The sequence below is a fragment of the Carcharodon carcharias genome, chromosome 11 (genome assembly GCF_017639515.1).
Source record: "Carcharodon carcharias isolate sCarCar2 chromosome 11, sCarCar2.pri, whole genome shotgun sequence".
In the NCBI taxonomy this organism is placed as follows: Eukaryota; Metazoa; Chordata; class Chondrichthyes; order Lamniformes; family Lamnidae; genus Carcharodon; species Carcharodon carcharias.
This window is the reverse complement of record NC_054477.1, coordinates 117,208,797-117,226,715: the sequence shown is the minus strand read 5'-3', so window position 1 is coordinate 117,226,715 and position 17,919 is coordinate 117,208,797. Positions and strand designations below refer to the sequence as shown.

Genomic DNA, 17,919 nt, shown 5'->3' with positions numbered 1-17,919 from the left:
TCCCGCCTTCTCCCCGTAACCTTTGGTCCCCTTACCAATCAAGAACCTATGTATCTCGGTCTTAAATACACTCAAAGACCTGGCCTCCACAGCCTTCTGTGGCAATGAATTCCATAGATTCACCATTCTCTGGCTAAAGAAGTTTCTCCTCATCTCTGTTCTAAAAGGTCTTCCCTTTACTCTGAGGCTGTGGTCTAAGGTCATAGTCTCTCCTACTAAAGGAAACATCTTCCCCACGTCCACTATATCCAGGCCTTTCAGTATTTTGTGAGTTTCAATCAGATCCCTCCTCATCCTTCTAAACTCCATCGAGTATAGACCCAGAGTCCTCAAACGTTCCTCAAATGTTAAGCCTTTCATTCCTAGGATCGTTCCTGTGAACCTCCTCTGGACCCTCTCCAGGACCAGAACATCCTTCCTGAGATATGGGGCCCAAAATTGCTCACAATATTCTAAATGTGGTCTGCCCAGAGCCTTATAAATCCTCAGCAGCACATCCCTGCTTTTATATTCTAGTCCTCTCGAAATAAATGCCAACATTGCATTTGCCTTCCTTACTACCGACTCAACCTGCACGTTAACCTTAAGAGAATCCTGGACTAGGACTCCCAAGTCCCTTTGCACTCCAGATTTCTGAATTCTCTCCCCATTTAGAAAATAGTCTATGCTTCTATTCTTCCTACCAAAGTGCATGACCTCACACTTGCCCATGTTGTATTCCATCTGCCACTTCTTTGCCCATTCTCCTAACCTGTCCAAATCCTTCTGCAGCCTCCCTGCCTCCTCAATACTACCTGTCTCTCCACCTATCTTTGTATCATCTGCAAACTTAGCAAGGATGCCCTCAGTTCCTTCATCTAGATCATTAATGTATAAAGTGTCATCAGCAAATTTAGCCACCATTCGTTCGATCCCTTCATTCAAGTCATTTATATAAATTGTAAAAAAATTGAAGCTCCAGCACTGATCCCTGTGGCACACCACTTGTCACATCCTGCCAACCAGACCCATTTATGCCAACTCTCGGCTTCCTATTAGCTAACCAATCTTCTAAGTTATCCCCTACACTATGAGCTTTTATTTTCTGCAATAACCTTTGAGTGGCACTTTATCAAATGCCTTCTGGAAATCTAAGTATAGTACATCCACCAGTTCCCCTTTATAAACAACACGTGACTCCTTCAAAGAACTCCAATAAACTGGTCAAACATGATTTCATTGGATAACAGGCCATTAGATAGCACGGGATTAAATAGTAAAATGAAGGGTGTTTTTCTCAAGGTATGTTCAGTTCAGGTTATCAAATATTACTTTGTGAGAAGCGTTAATAGTTATTATTCTAGGATACGATACATAATAACCGCTGGTCAAAGATTTTTGAAGCACTGCGTTAGTTACAACTGACTTAAAGTTTTAAGGAATTACAGCTTGACAACCTGTGGAAAGAAGTGTCTTAAAATGTCTCGAGTACCTATCATTAAAAAAAATGCTAGTAATTTGCATAGCTGTGCAACACTATATGCAGAGCTATTTTACGAAGTTAAGCCAAAGGTCAAGTTAATAATTGCGAAACAAGTCAACAAGTCAAAAAAATGAAGTTGTTGGTAGCAAATAAGAACAAAGGCTCAGTTGCTATCCTACAATCTTCTATTAGTCGCAGTGAAATAATGTCTTATACAATAAGTCTATTATAGTTTTATTATAATCTCTAGGTTTAATAAATACTAATTAAATCAGTTATTCTATACAAAAATAAACATTTAGGTACCTGCTCAAGTTTGGATGTGCCATTCACTGCTAGGTTGTTGCAGTGGCTGTCTTGTGAATTTTGTTTGCACAAGTTCCCAGATGTGTCTTTAAACATTGTATCCTTTTCCAACATGCTATCCTGTTTGGCAATGGGAAGGGCGAGAGGATTCCTGAGGAATTAAGATATATAAATATACATGTACAAGTTAGACCACTTTCTCCTCCAAAGGTTAGCAGTCAGGGAAAATTCAAATTCAAACCAAGGCATCTCTTATGATTCAGGCACTATCAACAGCACTAAAGACTGCACTTTGTATCTCAACAGGACAATGGGTCACAAGATTCAGTTCTGTTAAAGGGGCATGAGGACTCGAAACGTCAACTCTTTTTTCTCCGCTGATGCTGCCGGACCTGCTGAGTTTTTCCAGGTAATTCTGTTTTTGTTTCACAAGATTTTAAGGTCACTTTGATGTTGTAATTTATTTTATGTATGCCATATCCAGCTGAAAATCAAAATAATATAGAGAGAATATTGAAGTGTTTCTGGTTCAGCAGACAGTATGGAACAAAGATGATGATATTGTTAAAAACCTAATTTACCAACACATTTTGTGGATCTGGGGGGAGCAGGTTAGAAAAAAAATTAATATTTAATAATGTGTTGCAGACAATTGTGTGTGAACAATGGATGTTAATGGCTGATTCCTTTACACTAGTCAGCAGGGATATTGATCTAATAACAGATGGTTATAGAATGAACCCTAACTGTACTAAGAATCGTAATTCAGGTATAATTAATTTATCAACCACCACATCCTGTTAGAAAGAATGGGATGTCGATATAGCAGTTTCACCTTGGTCAAGGTCCATATTGCATCTGAAAAATGGGGCCAAATTTAATTCATTTCTAAGCGGCAGCTACATTGTTTCTTGGGCATTTCCAGAAGTTGGAGTACATTTGGACAACAAAGAATCAAGTCCATGCTTGACCAATAGCTGAAGGCTGCAACTCAAAACTCAGACTGACAACTGGAAATGTAGCTTATAGAAGTCATAAAAACATTTGGGCAGTAACATAATTTATAGATTTAACATTAGAATGAATGCATTATTGAAATATGTTATCCTCTTAATCTTTAATGTGATACAAAAGCTTAACAATTTGATTCCTTTTTTTCCCATTTATTTTTACTTCATTTTACACTTTTCAAAAATGGCCCACCCAGCTAAATACCATTTAAGTTGTGAGTGGATCTCAAGTTGTATTGTTCATAGACAGAAAACAATCTCTCGTCCTGAGTGTCATAGGATCAGTACCAAGGAAGTTTTGTGGATGGGATGATAGAATAATGTACTGTTCTGGTAGTTCAAGTGTAGTTTTAAGACTCTCTGATACTATTTGAGGAAATATTCTAATAAACATGGTTTTCTGAATGAAAAACACCACCAAAATTAATTACCATATTAATTGATCGTTCATCTCATTACTTTATGTCGACTGTTGACAATTGCCTGACATTCTTGCCAACATCACAACTACTACTGGATTTCAAAAGAACTGATGGTGTATGAAATGCTTTCTGACATATCCAAGTGCTAGCATACAGTGTAAATGCATAACTTTATTCAACTGTTTCCCTGCCTCTTCTCTATTCTAATTATTTTTTTATATCTCCTTATCTTTCTCCTCTATTCTTAAAGGCAATTTTTCTGTGCCTGATTTTAGGTACAAAATGGGAAAATACGCAAAGAGCCACCCTTCCACTGAACACACTTCCGGGTTTTTCCTATTTTTTTTTCCCTTGCCATCAATATAAGTTACACACCAAGAAATCCAATAGGGATTCTGAAGAAATGTCTTTATTCAAAGAGTATTCAGCAGTTGCAAAATTCCAGGAGGGTCAGATCAGCATTCTACAGGAGCAGTAGTACTTTCAAACATCGGTCCAGATCTTCCAGTCTCTGGATCATTGGAGACCAGTTGTACCCCTCAGATACATTTCGAGACCCCACAGAAATCCCAATGCACTGATTCCACGTGAACTGCCTGGGAAGTTTGCACTTCAAATGGGCAATTCCCCACTCCCCAAGACCCTCCAAAATAGTCTCCAGCTCTGAGTTAGAGTTGGAGACTTTGGACAGTTGCAACTTATTTATCTGAATAGTTACCCAGGAAATGTCAGACAGAAAAATCCTGGTCTAATTCCTGGGTAAGTGTACACATGACCCTCCCAGCTCCCCTGTCGAGCCCCTAAACCAACCTGGCTAGCTCCAACCACCTGCGCCCCCGCCCCATGACCCCCAACTCCTCTGTCCCAGCGTGATTAGCCCCTACCATCTGACTACCTCCCGAAACCCCCAACTCCCCCGGACCACCCAACTCCCCCACCAACCCAACTTGATTAGTCTCCAACTGACAACCCCTCCCGACCCAACCCGATTACCCCCAAACCACCACACCCACCCTATCCAGCTGCCACCCTACCACCTCACCCACCTGACATCCCACCACCTCACCCACCTGCCACCCCATCCACCTGCAATTGTACCATGTCACCCATCTGCCTCCCTACCCACTTGCCACCCTACTGTCTTACCCACTTACCTCATCCGCCTATCTCAGCCACCTCTACCCACCGTAGCCATTCACTCATTCATCCACTTATCCATTCACTAACATTCACATTGGACATTTAAACTTGCCTTACAACAGAAAGTGCCACAAAAAGAGGGCTGTTGCTTCTGCACAAATTCTCTTCGCTGCTGTCTGCGAGGATTCCTGTGCTGAGGGAGTTCTTCTGTATCGTGGATTGCAAGTTGGAGCTTTTTCAATGTATCCAGTTAAGTGAATGGTTTTCCGTCTGATCAACATTAGGTACAGTGGTCCGACTCCAATTGGATATTTTGGATCATCCACTCGCCAGACTGTTGTTGCTCGATTACAGGGAGCGCATGCCCGTCTGGGTGCCTTTTAAATATGGCAGCCATATCTTCGACTCCATGAGGTAACTGCGTCTTGTCAAGCTCCTGCCCATTCCCATAGTACGGTTGGCTGGGCCCCTTGACTATGCATACCTAATAGGCTGACCACCGCATGATTGTGCGTGGCCAGCCATCCAACCTCCGAGCGGAAGCACCACACAATATTCCTGCCATCAAGGCGCTCGACACAACTGCAAGAATACTGGTGTGTCTTCCTTCCCAGTCTGCTCTCTCTCTAGGTCTTCAGCCCCTAGCATTACTGGCCGGTCAGGCAGAAGTTCTTGGATATCTAAAAGCACAAATGCATAACCTGAGGTTTGGGGTGAGGGAAAGAAAAAGATACATGGTTACGCCATCAGCAGCTTGTATATCATAACAGATTGCAAGATGAAGGTGAAGTGGGATTTGACAAAGTGCAATAAGCAGGAACACAGGAACATACCATCATCCACAGTGGTTCCAGCAAAGCCACTGACCACTGCCTCAATGGTAGGTACTCCAGTTATTCCCAGCACAGTCTCCTTCAATATGGGCCAGCACATGCAGCCATGCTGGTTAGTTGCTGTTGCCATCTACTATTGGCCAATTTCTCCTCCAAAAAGGAAGGAACAATGACTATGTTGTAATGTGTTTGGGTGATATGTCTGCCATAGTGGAACAGCTGACAGCATGCACAATGTGTGAGATATGAGTTTGTGGTTTGCAGCTGTGCTAAGTGTGTGAGGATGAAGTGTAGCAAATGAAGGTGTGGTTTGAGTCATGGTTGATATAGATTGTTGATAGATAAGTGAAGGGGCTGTGGTGAATGGCACAGCATGTGAAATGAGTAGCTTAGTTGGTTTAAATTGGTATATAAGGGGGCATTCACTGACCTTGACCACTTGTGTGAGATCAGTAATCACTCAGATTTGCAGCACCAAACTGTTGGCATTGACTGCTGCGGTCACTTGCTCCTCCTGCCTTCTGAGCATTCGTCTCTGGAAAGCCTTCTCGCCCCTGAGGGAAGAGAACCTCTTTCATCTGGTCCACTTTCTGTGCCTGTGACACCAGCTTGGCATCTGGAAATATGGGGGCACACTCTCCTCCTTGTTTTGTCAATTTGGGGCATTCCTGAAAATCTTCAAGTGTGGTCCAAGCAGTTTCCGTCCCTGCAGCAAGATTGCACCTATAAACGGGCTCCTTTATGGGCGTGCAGCTGCTCAGCTGTACATCGAGCATGACACAATGAGGGAAATGAGCAGTCAACAGGCAGTTTCCATGCTACCTGCATCACGTCGATCAGAGGATAATCGCACAGCATGATCCCCGCACCCAACTTCATGGGCTATCTAATTCAGCCCGGTATGATTTATACTTCAATTAACTCAATTTTCTATTATATTGACTGAGGCCATTATTTCTATAGTGAACAATTATATAATGACCAATTTGTCCTGAAGCATTAATATTTCCAAACTGACAACATTCTGCAAAATAATTTAAATTGGAGGCAAATGTGGAAAGAAAAAGGATTGAGCAATATGGTGGAAATTGGATATGTCAGAAAGATACAACCTTGTTAGGTCTAATTAACATTTCCTTCTTTCCTGACAGCTAAAAAATACACTCTTTCATGGGAAATGTGTCATCATTGGCCTTTGAGAGCAGTGTTCTCTTTGAACGCTACCAATTAGTTTATACTTAGAGCACCAATGGAAAGTGATAACTGCTAAACATCTAGGAAAATGTAAAAGTGCATACACAAATTCTTACATTGATCATATTTTTCACAACTTAAAATAGAGGAATTACACGATATTCTAAGACTAATTATAACTATGAATAACACCAGTTGGAAAATAAACAGGGCTATTCAATGGAATTCACCAGGAGGCTCTACAAAACAGTTCGAAGTGCACAAATGCTGGGGGATGATGTGGGTGGCAGCTATTTAATGAGATACTCAACTTTTGCTAATAGCCTAGCTTGAGCTAGTCTTCTCACAACATTATCATACCATAGCTATGTAATTTGCAACTCAACCTTACAATCATTTATTCATAAACACTAAGTTGTGAGTTAGAACCCATCTATCATTTCAGTGTAATCATGGATTATAATTTACAGCAGCATTATTCTTTTTTGCTATGAAAAAACTGGTAAGTATGAACTGAATCTCTAATGACACATTAAATATAGAGTAGTATACACGGTATAGCAAAAGCTGCAAATATGAAAAGTAAAGGAGAAATCTTCTCTGCAACAGAGAAGAAAACCGCATTGGAAATCCTCGATCCTATCCTTTTGAAGCAAAAAAGTTCCATATCCCCTTGCCCAAATCCTCTCCAAGTGCCATTCGATTTCTATTGATATGTAAATTCTTATTCCTTAATTTCAATTAAATCCCTCCTACGGCCTCATCTGACATTGAATGATCTCCTCCTAACTCACATTTCTGCATGCACCATATGCCCCTCTAATCCAAGGTTTCTTCTCACCCCTTCCACTTCATCAGCGGCGGCTCTCATTCAGCCTTCTGGAAAACTATCCATTTTCTCTGCTTTGCCACCTTCTTCCTTACTTTCAAAACCTCCTTGTAGATTGTGGCTTTAAGTCTCCATCCCCTGTGTCCATTCTGTCCTCTTTGCCCTTTTTGTACTGCACTCTGAGATATTTTCTCATGTGTGAGGGGCACATATATAAACGCAGAGCGAGGTTCTCTGAGATTAATAATTGAGAGTTCTGTCATGATCGAAACAAAAACCCCATTTAAATAGTAACATTTAAATTTGATAGGGTGGATGTGGAGAACCTGTTTTTATTTGTGGGTGAGTGTGGAACAAGGGCGCATAAACTGATCATAAGAGATTTAGAAAGAATTTCTTTACAAAGAGATTGGTAGGAATGTGGATCTGTTGGATTCCTGTGACAAATGCAAAGATATTGAATGCAAGCAAATGTCTAGCATCTGAACCAAATGAGAAAAATCTTGTAATTTTCTTTTGAAATTTTAAAATATGCAAGTTCCTTTTACCTCTGGTCTATCACAAGAATAATGTGGGACAACTTTTATTAATTGTGTAGACATCTTTTTACCTTCTTTTGTGCCAACTTGTGCATCAAAGGAATTAGAGACTCGTGGTTTCCCATTAAAATCAGTTTTTTCCTATTTAGTTGCGCCGCTGTACAAATTAAAGGCTAGAAGGGGTCATGCAATGACTTCTGCAGTGATGATAAATAAAGAATGTAAAGAATAGTCTGAATTGTAATATTTACGTTCAAAGTATTGTGAATATAATAAATATTAACATTAAAATATTGAGCCTTTCATACTTTTCTAATGATAGTGTAGAAATTCTGGTGATGGCACTGTGGCACAGGACATTTTGCTGATCATTCAGTATCAGTAGGAATCCATCCCAAATTCCAGGAAAGGGATCACTTAAATAAAAAGGTTGAGTGCACAAGGCCATACAGCAAGCCTGACCCACAAGCTCTCTTGCCACAAATCTGCCAAAATTTGACCTCCTGTTGAGCTGAGGTTGAATTTCATCCATGTGCCCTCCTCTGATTTTGTTGTTTTTAAACATTAAGCAAAAATAAATATATTCAACAAAAATGCCCCTGCCCATAGATTTATCCACCTGCTGCGTGCAAGTCAGTTACCGTGGCAGTCTTGATAACGAGCAACAGAGTATCATGTGCGCCCCAAAAGCAGGCTCAACTTATAGATGAGTGTGCAGTATATTTAGTTCACCCATGTGGAGAATGTTTGTCCTGGTGAAGCAGCTGATTGCTAAAATCAGGATAAAATTACTTAAATTAAAGGTAAAGACATTTAAAAAAAAGGCTCTAGGAGAATTGCATTACAGCAACCGCCAACAAATTTGCCTTTCACCTCTCCTTTAATCAGAGGAAGGAGGCTTCCGCCATCCCCGTGGAGAAAGGTAGAAATAATTGTAATACCAGCAGCACATAAAATCAATTACATTTTATACATGCCTTGCAAATCTCCTCTGATTTTTATTAAAACAAAATTCAAATTCTCTTTAATGTGTTCCTGTTGGAAATTAATTAGAATTTTAAAAATGACAAAGTGATCAAGGTCACTCGAACTTGCACACCCTGGAAATCTGAAATAAAAAGAGAGAATGTTGGGAATACTCTGCAGTATTTTGTAAAATTGCATATAGCTCGGATGATAATGGGAAGGTCACCTGGGAATTTTTTACAGGTCCCTCTGCCTGCAAATCCATTGGTGGGGGACCATAACATTTTGCTCTTGAAAATACTCATATAATTGGATTTGGTCTGCGTCAATTAATCTTTGTTATTAAAAGGTAAAAGATAGCATGCAAAAGTGAACTATGCCAACTATGAACTTAAGAGACAATAATGACTAATACCCATATGAAGATGAATGTGGCTCTGCTATTGCCCTCAATCAAAATCCCAATGTAATAACTGGATGCAAAAAATATGTTCTTCTCCTTGTGCCTATAAAAATCCAGAGATGTACATAAAGGTATCCTAAAAAAACTTAGATCCATGCTTTGAACCCATTAAAGCTATGTAAGATCTTGCTGCAATCTTTCATTTGGCTAGGCTTCCCCTTCCCTAGAGCATTGACCCATATCAAAAAAATGTAGATACATTGATGGTATCTGTTTCATTCAACTGACTGCAATGACATTTAACTTTTCAATGCTTTCTGAAAATCATGATCTCTCCAGAAAGAAGATGCCAAATGGCTGCTTTTAATTAGAATGGGAGTTCTCTGGTTAGTTGCTGAGGCAGATGGCAAATCATATGGATCTCCACAGCATGAGCCTTGACAGATTTTAACTCCAAGGCATCATCAGCAATAAGCCCACTGTCATGAAGCTATTAATGTATATAACATTATTGGAAAATATTTTTCTTTTCAAACAGAGGTTTAGTCTGTGGGTGTGTCTTAACTGGATTAAAGACAGCTGGTCTGGGTGATTTGATGTGTACTTGTTTTGATATGTAAGAGAGATAGAGTATATTTGCATTTTTTTGAATAGAACATTCAAGAAGGGGGGTGAATTCTGGCATCTCACTAGCACTGACCAAGCAATATGTTTATATTATTAATACAGTTGGTACTATGAAAGGGGTTTTATTGTTAGAGAGGTGGAGTTCAAAGTGACTGGTGATACAATAAAAATTTACATTCAATGGGCTGTGCTAGGTACAACAAGACAACCATTTTGTGTGTGTAGAGCAGAGGCAATGTGAGATCAAAGGCAGCTGTAAGTCTCCAACTGTCTCCACAGGTACTAAAGTGAAAAGAACCTCATTTTGAATTTGTAAGATGAAAATGCTTTGCCTGATGTCTGGTTAAGTCTACGGGTTGCTGTTGCCTTAATGGCGATTAGTTTGGGAAACTGTTAAAAGTTATGATTGTCGTAATTTGTAGCCATGTGTATATATTTAACGTGTAAATTAATAAAATGTTTCATTTAGCTTAATATAAAACCTCTCAAGAACTGGTGGTCTGATTCCTAAATTCAGAGATGCATCTCAAACGTAACACTAAAACTTAAAGCTAATGACAGTTATTTAAAGTTTCCCTCTGGGATTTTTTTAAATAACTCAGCTTTACCGAAAGGCTGTCTAATAACACCCACATCAGCCTCTTGACCGAACCAGTCAGATATGCAGGAGAGTTTAAGACAGCAGGATCCAAAGGACTGGTATTTGACACTTAGGAAAATGGTGGGAAGGGGTTTAGTGAGGGACTCATTGAAGCCAGGGAAGAGGGAGGGAAACCTGGACAGGGGAGCTCTGCTGACACTTCAGACCACACAAGTTAACCAAAAAAAGTAAAACACATATTTTTTGGACTTTTCCTGCTGTATACTGTAACCTTAACTTTGTTTATACTTTTCAATGACCGCCTATGAAAGCTGACAATAGGGGAAAAAAAATTTGCTCGAAAGTACAGAACTTGAATATTGCTGAATTAAGAGACATGCAAGGGAACAACAGTTTAACCTGCAATGAGAAGAGGGTGAAGCTTGGTTGGAAAGTGGACTCTGATTGGTAGATTTGAGATTTGGTATTCTTGTGAATCTGCCCTGATGAGTGCAAGATTAAAAGCTTTGACAGCATATCTCTATTTTCAGCAATATTCAAGAAAAAATCCTTGCCCTCAAGCTTTAAAATCTTAACTCACAAATAAAAAGATGTTTGTAGAATGCTCATTTGTAATGGGAAATCTTACAGTATTTTCACTGGCACAGGAGCATCATGAATGATTTCTTCATATGTTTCCTCTTGCATTTCTGGATCAGGACAAAATGTTGCAGATTGTCTCCATGTCTCCTTCCAGTCTTCCTCTGCTTTCAACAAGATGTCTTCAAGACATTCGGATGCTGCAACATCTAACAATGAGAAAGACATCAAACATCCCAGATAATCTCATTCATCATCCTTCACATCGGCTCCATGGAGATTATGTTCCGATTAGCACTATTCATAGAATACATCAAATTCACGGAACTTTAGAATAGAATCATAGAAGTTGTTCTAACTGTGCAAAAGTCTGGCCCTTTGTCTCCGATGGTGTGATGCAGCAAAGAGACCGGAGGTCACAAAACAGATTAGAGCTAGAAGAGCACAGGTTGTGATCTGTGAGTTAAGGTAGAAGAGGTTGCAAAAGTAGGGTTGGGCAGGGCCATGGAAGGATATGCAAATGAGGATATATGTTTTGAAATAAATGTGCTGGAGGACAGAGAGCCAGGAGAGAATATCAATGACAAACTAAGATGATAGGTGAGCATTATAGCACAGAAAAAGGAGGCAACAGCAGAAGTCAGGATTAAATATTTAAAATTGAAACTTGGGATAACCAGGATAATATTTGATTCATCACATTCTCTTTCTCTCTCTTTCAAACTGAAGTGGTGTCCTGTGAATTGGGCCTCAGTCCTTCACTTGATTTTTCAAGCTTTAGACGAAACACTGTCTCAAATGTTTTACTATGCTGCCATTGACATGGTGCTTGGCAGTGGCAGCAGAGAGCGAATCAAGCGTCCATTAGACAACTGAACAGAGGAGCGGGACCAGGCCATTTCACTCCTCCAATCCTTCCACCATTCCATGGAATCATGGCTGATCTACACCTAACTCTGCTCGGGATTTTCTGGTCCGGCCACAGTGGTTGTGATGGACCCACCAAAAGTTTGTTGACTTAGGTGGCACCAGTAATTCCCGCCGGCGGGTGGGACCGGTAGATCCTCCAGTCCGTCTTTGCCCTTTATCCTTTGCTAACTTTGGATAACAGATATTTGATCAATCTCAGTTCTAAAATGAACAATTAATCTGGCATCAATTGCTTTTTGGGGAAGAGAGTTCCAAACCTCTGGCATCCTTTGTGTGAAGAAGTATTTTCTAATTTTACTCCTGAAAAGTCTGTCCCTGAGTTTTTGACTATGTTACTTAGTCCTAGACTCCCCAGTCAGAGGAAATAGTTTCTCCCAATCTGTCCTATCTATTCCTCTTATTAGCTTGAAAGTATTGATCAAATCAGCCAAGGAATATGAACCTCGTTTGTTAAATCTCTTCTCATAACTTGATCGTTGGAGTTCAGGTAGCATTCTAGCAACTCAATGCCACAATGCCTCCAAGGTAATCTGTCCTTTCTTGGCCTCTAGGTGTAAACATGAACGTTTCATTTCCCTTTTGGATTTTTTTTTACACCTGTTTATAACATTTAATGGTTTATGTACCTGGATCCCCAAATATCTTTAGATTGCCACTGTTTCTAGCTTTTCAAAATTTAGAAAATATTCTGCTCCACTCTTTTTAGGTCCAATGTGAATAACCTCAAATCTGTCTACGTTGAAATCTATTTACCAGTTTTGCCCTTTCACTTAATCTATCACTGGACAAATCCTCCGTTCAGGGTTGGAACCCCGATTTCTGACCTTGATCAGACATAAAAATACACACTTACCTTTCTCCGATTTTTCTGGGCAATCTCCCAAGGGAGGATCCTTCCAAACTGACTAAACGCAGCAAACCTCAGGAGGAGCAACAGAGACAATCTATGCAGAAGCCACGCACCCTTTTTACGGCATTAGCTGCCGTATTCTGGTAATTAGAGAGTTGAAATGTCTCAAAGCTTCTTTGAAATGCAGAGAAAAGGTAAGTGTGTAACGGGTTAGGGTGGGTGATGTAAGGGACTAAGGGGGTAGGGTGGGTAATGGGGTAGGGTATGTATGGTAAGTGTGTAAGGGGGTAGGGTAGGCAAGGTAAGTGGGTAAGGGGATGTGGTAGGTATGGTCAGGGGGTAACAGTGTAGGGTAGGTAAGGGAGTAGGATGGCTAAGGGGGAGGGTCGATGGTGCTTGGGCAAGTGGTAGGGTGGATGAGATAAGTGGGCAAGCAGGTACGATGGAAAAGGTAAGGTGGTAATAGAGTGTGTAAGGGGGTAAGGGGGCAAGGTGGTGAGGTAAGTGGGTAAAGGGGTAGGGTGGGTATTTTGGTAGGTGGGTAGAGTGGCAAAGTCAGGTTGGGGGTGGTTGGGGGAATCGGCGGGGGGGTGGTTCAGGGGGTGTTCGGGTCAGAGTCAGATGGTGAGGGCTAGTCAGGTTGGGTCAAGGAGGAATCAGTGATTCAGAGGGAAGTCAGAGGGTTGGGGGGCAATTGGGGTCAGGGTCAGCATGAGTGATTGAGGGGTCAGCTGTTAGTTAGCCAGGAGTTAGGCCAGAACTTTTCTGTCTAACTTTTCCTAGGTAAATAAGTAAGTAAGTCACACCCGTCCAAAGTCTCCAACTGTAACTCAGAGTTGCAGACATTTTCGGAGGATTCTGGGGAGCTGGGGAATTGCCCATCTGAGGTTCATACTTCCTAGGAAATTCCCATGGAGTCATTGCACTGGGTCTACTGAGGGGTTCTGGAGCACATCTTGGGGGCATGTCTGGTCTCTGACTATCCAGAGGCCAGAAGATCTGGATCAATATCCCTGCATAATTTTACACTTCCATTTACACTGTTTGCAATGCCACTTTTCTTTGTCATTGGCAAACTTGGATATGTTGTTTTCAGTACCATCATCTAAACTATTAACAAATTCAGTGAGTAGTTGAGACCCAACACAATCCTTGTGGGGCATTGCCAGTCAAATCCTGCCAGTTAGAGTATCTGTCCATAATCCTTACTCTGTATTTCCTTAAAGTCAGCCGAATTCCGAACCAGGTCAATAATTTCAGTTCAATTCCATGAGCTTCAACTTCAGTTTAAAAGTCTCCTATGATGGACATTAACATATGTCTACTGGAAATCCATGTAAGTAACATCCATAGACATTTCCCTGTCAACAACTTTGGGCACCTCTTCAAAAATACAATCAGATTCATCAGGCATGACCTACACTTTACAAATCTCCGCTGGCTCTCTCTGTTCAGCTGAAAATTTTCAAGTTGTTCAGTCATCCCATTCCTTAATTATGGAGTCTAGCAATTTCCAAACAACAGGTGTTAGGTTAACTGACCTGGAATTCCCTGCTTTCCCTTTCTCACCTTTTTAAATAGCAGAATGACAAGAGAAATTATCAATCCAAAAGAACATTTCCCAAATTGAGAGAACTTTAGAAGATTAAAGTTAGGGCATCTGACCTAGGTTGTTTTAAACCCTGTGATAGAAACCCTGGTCCTGGGGGTTTGCCACTCTTCAGTTTCTTAATCTCCTCATTTCTGTTATCATGCTTACATTAATTTTATTGAGTTCCTGTACACGATTCAATAATAGTTTCCTTGATATACCTGGCTCATTGGCCTCTTCTTCTACTGTAAATACTGACGCCAAGTAAATATTCAGCATGCCTGCCTTTTCCTTATTTCATTGACAACATCACTGTTATCAGTTTAAAGGGGCACTATTGCTTCTGAATGTTTACCCTGTTATAAAATAATTGTAAAAAATGTTTTGTGTTGACTGTGGTATTTTTTTAATGATGGATATTTTTAAAAAATATTTTTGGGGAATATTGCATTATTCTGTGGGAAAGTTTCTGTGTGTTTATGTATGATTTAATTAGGCTGGGCAGAGACTAATAGGAGGCATTTTGCCTGTGAAGGTTGAAACATGTAAAAGATAAGTGTTAGGTCTGAGGTACAGGCAAAGAGGTTAGATCTTGCATTTACATTTTTAGATAAATTGAGAGTTTGTTTGAATATCAAATGGGAGTCAGAGGTAACAAGAAACATGGTTACATCTTGCAGGAGTTCCATAGGTAAATTGAAGGGAGGATGTTATATTTTATTGACCCAAAAGCAAAGACAAGATAGAGACACAAAAGATTTTATATTTGGAAGGATTGGAGTTCAAAGAGGTGTGAGAACAATGCAACTTGAGGTGAAAGGGGAAAATAGATAATATAGAGTTACTGTGGGGAACTTAGAGTAGCTATGGCTATAGCTGTTTGAGTCGGAGTAGCTGGAGCTGTTTGAGCTGTTGATTTGGGAGCTGTTAGATCTGGGCTAGGAGAGGATGCAGTTTGAATCAACCATCCAGCCAAGCCAGAAAAGACATGGGCTACATAAAGCAGTTTTATCCTGAAACTTAGTTTTCCACAGCAGAGTAGAAGTGAGTTATTGGTCATGTATATGCCTTTATTGAAGCTACAGCAGTTTGCATTGTGTAATATTATTGGATTTCTTATAGTTAAACATCTATAAGGGAGGGTTCCTGAAAGGTGTTTACTAGTGGGCCTGACCAAGTGGAGGATCTTTTTGGGGGGAATGTTTGTAAGGCTAACCATAATTGTGCAACTGTCATCTTGTGTGCTTAAGTTTTCTTTTATTCTTGTTAATAAAACTTTTACTTTTAATTTTTAAAAATCCCAAACGTGTTACTAAACCTCTTACTGCTGAGGTACATCAGCACACAAGGGGAGGCAGTGGCTTAATGGTATTGTCACTCACTGTATTCTAGGGACCCAGGGTAATGCTCTGGGGAACTGGATTCAAATCCCACCATGGTAGATGGTGAAACTTGAACTCAATAATGTCTGATGATGATCATGAAACCATTGCTGATTGCTGTAAAAATCCATTTGGTTCACTAAAGTCCTTTAGGAAAGGAAACATGCTGTCCTTATCTGGTCTGGCCTACAGCAATGTAGTTGATTCTTAAATGCCCTCTGAACAAGGGCAGTTAGAGATGGGCAATAAATGCTGGCCTAGCCAGTGAAGTCCACATCCCATTTCAGAATACATAAGAAAGGGAGTGGCCCATAAGCCAAGTTTCCTTCTGGGATTTGGTTTGCATAGCAATTAACACTGGCTGTGGTCAGAACATTGACTTTGATACCTGTTTTGTATGCCTTTTTCGTAGCTCTTGATATCTGCATTGTCACCCTTTGCTACTTCTTGTATCATTCTCATCCACCAGGCTCTGTACTACATGTAGAGACTTGCAGCTAACATAAAAGGGAATCCCAAAATCTTCTATGGGCATAAATAGTAAAAGGGAGGTAAATGGAGGAGTAGGGCTGATAGAGACCAAAAAATGAACTTATGCATGGAAGCAGAGGGCAGCTAAGGTATTAAATGAATACTTACCATCTATTTTGGCCAAAGAAGAAGGTGCTACCCAGATCATGATGAAAGAGGACACAATTTAGACTTATAAGGGTTTAATATTGAGAGGGAGAAGGTATTGGATAGGCTATATGTACTTAAAAGTGGATAACACACCAGGACCGGATGAGGTTCATCTAAGCATACTGAAGGAACTTGCAGAGGCACAGGCCATAACTTTTCAGTCTTCCTTAGACACAGGGGTGGTGCCAGAGGACTGGACAATTGCAAATATTACACACTATTTCAAGAACGGGTGTAAAGATAAGCCCAGCAATTACAGACTAGTCAGTTAATTTTGGTAATTTTGAGGAAACTTCTAGAAACAATAATTAGGGACAAAATTAATAGTCACATGGGCAAATTTGGGTTAAGGAAAGTCAGCATGGATTTCTTAAGGGAAAATGATCTTTAACCAAATTGCCGGAGTTTTATGAAGAGGTAACGGAGAGGGTTTATGAGGGCAATGCTGTTGATGTGGTGTACATGGACTTCCAAAAGGCCTTTGGTACAGTGCCGCACAACAGACTTCTGAGCAAAGTTATAGCTCATGGAATAAAAGGGAAAATAGCAACATATATGTAAAAGTGGCTGAGTGACAGGAAACAGAGTAGTGGGTAATGAGTGTTTTTTTGGGCAGGAGAAAGGTTTGTAGTGGAGTTTCCCAAGGGTCAGTGTTGCGACCCTTACATTAATGACCTAGACCTTAGTGTACAGGGCACAATTTCAAAATTGGCAGATGATACAAAACTTAGAAGCATTGTGAATTGTGAAGAGGTTAGTGTAGACTTTCAAAAGAACATGGACAAATTGGTGGAATGGGCAGACAGGTGGCAGTGAAGATACAGAGCAGATAAGGAGAAACTGTTCCCACTCATGAAATGATTGAGAATGAGAGGGCACAGATTTAAACTAATTTGCAAAAGGAGCAAAAGCAATATGAGAAAATCTTTTTCACACAGTGAGTGGTTAAGGTCTGAAATGCACTGCCTGAGAGAGTGGGAGCAGGTTCAATTGAGGCATTCAAAAGGGAATTAGGTGTTATTTGAAGAGGAAGAACATACATGGTTATGGGGAGAAGGTGGGAGAATGGCAATAAATGAATTTCTCAATCAAAGAACCAATGCAATGAGGCCAAAAGGCCTCATTGCACAGTGATATTTCTTGTGAATCTATACTGCGGTTGACATGGTGTATCTGGACTTCAAAAAGGTGTCTGATAAAGTACCAACATAACAGGCTTGCAGCAAAGTTGAAGCTCATGGAATAAAAGGGACAGTGGCAGCATGTATATGAAATTCACTGACTGACAGGAAAGAGTGGAAGGTATACAGTGGTGTTTCCCAATGATTAATACTTGGACTACAGCTTTTCTTGATCTATATTAATGACCGAGACTTGGGTGTACAGGGCAAAATTTCAAATTTGCCGACAACACAAAACGTGGAGGCATTGTGAACTCTGAGTAGGATAGTATTAGACTTCAAGAAGACAGACAGGCTGGTGGAATTGGCAGACATGTGGTAGATGCAATTTAATGCAGGGAAGTACAAAGTGATACATTTTGGTAAGAAGAACAAGAGAGGCTATATAAGCTA

At 40.4% G+C, this 17,919-nt stretch overlaps 1 protein-coding gene across 1 annotated transcript in view; it reads right to left on the bottom strand.

Annotated features, from left to right (window-relative positions):
- Positions 1-17,919, bottom strand: part of myo16 (myosin XVI) — a 657,504-nt gene that overhangs the window by 431,061 nt on the left and 208,524 nt on the right. Inside the window, exons 9-10 of the mRNA XM_041198724.1 lie at positions 10,961-11,120; positions 1,769-1,919 (exon numbers count right to left, since the gene is read on the bottom strand). Of these exons, the coding sequence (XP_041054658.1) occupies positions 1,769-1,919; positions 10,961-11,120 (311 nt within the window). The remainder of the gene's footprint in view (positions 1-1,768; positions 1,920-10,960; positions 11,121-17,919) is intronic.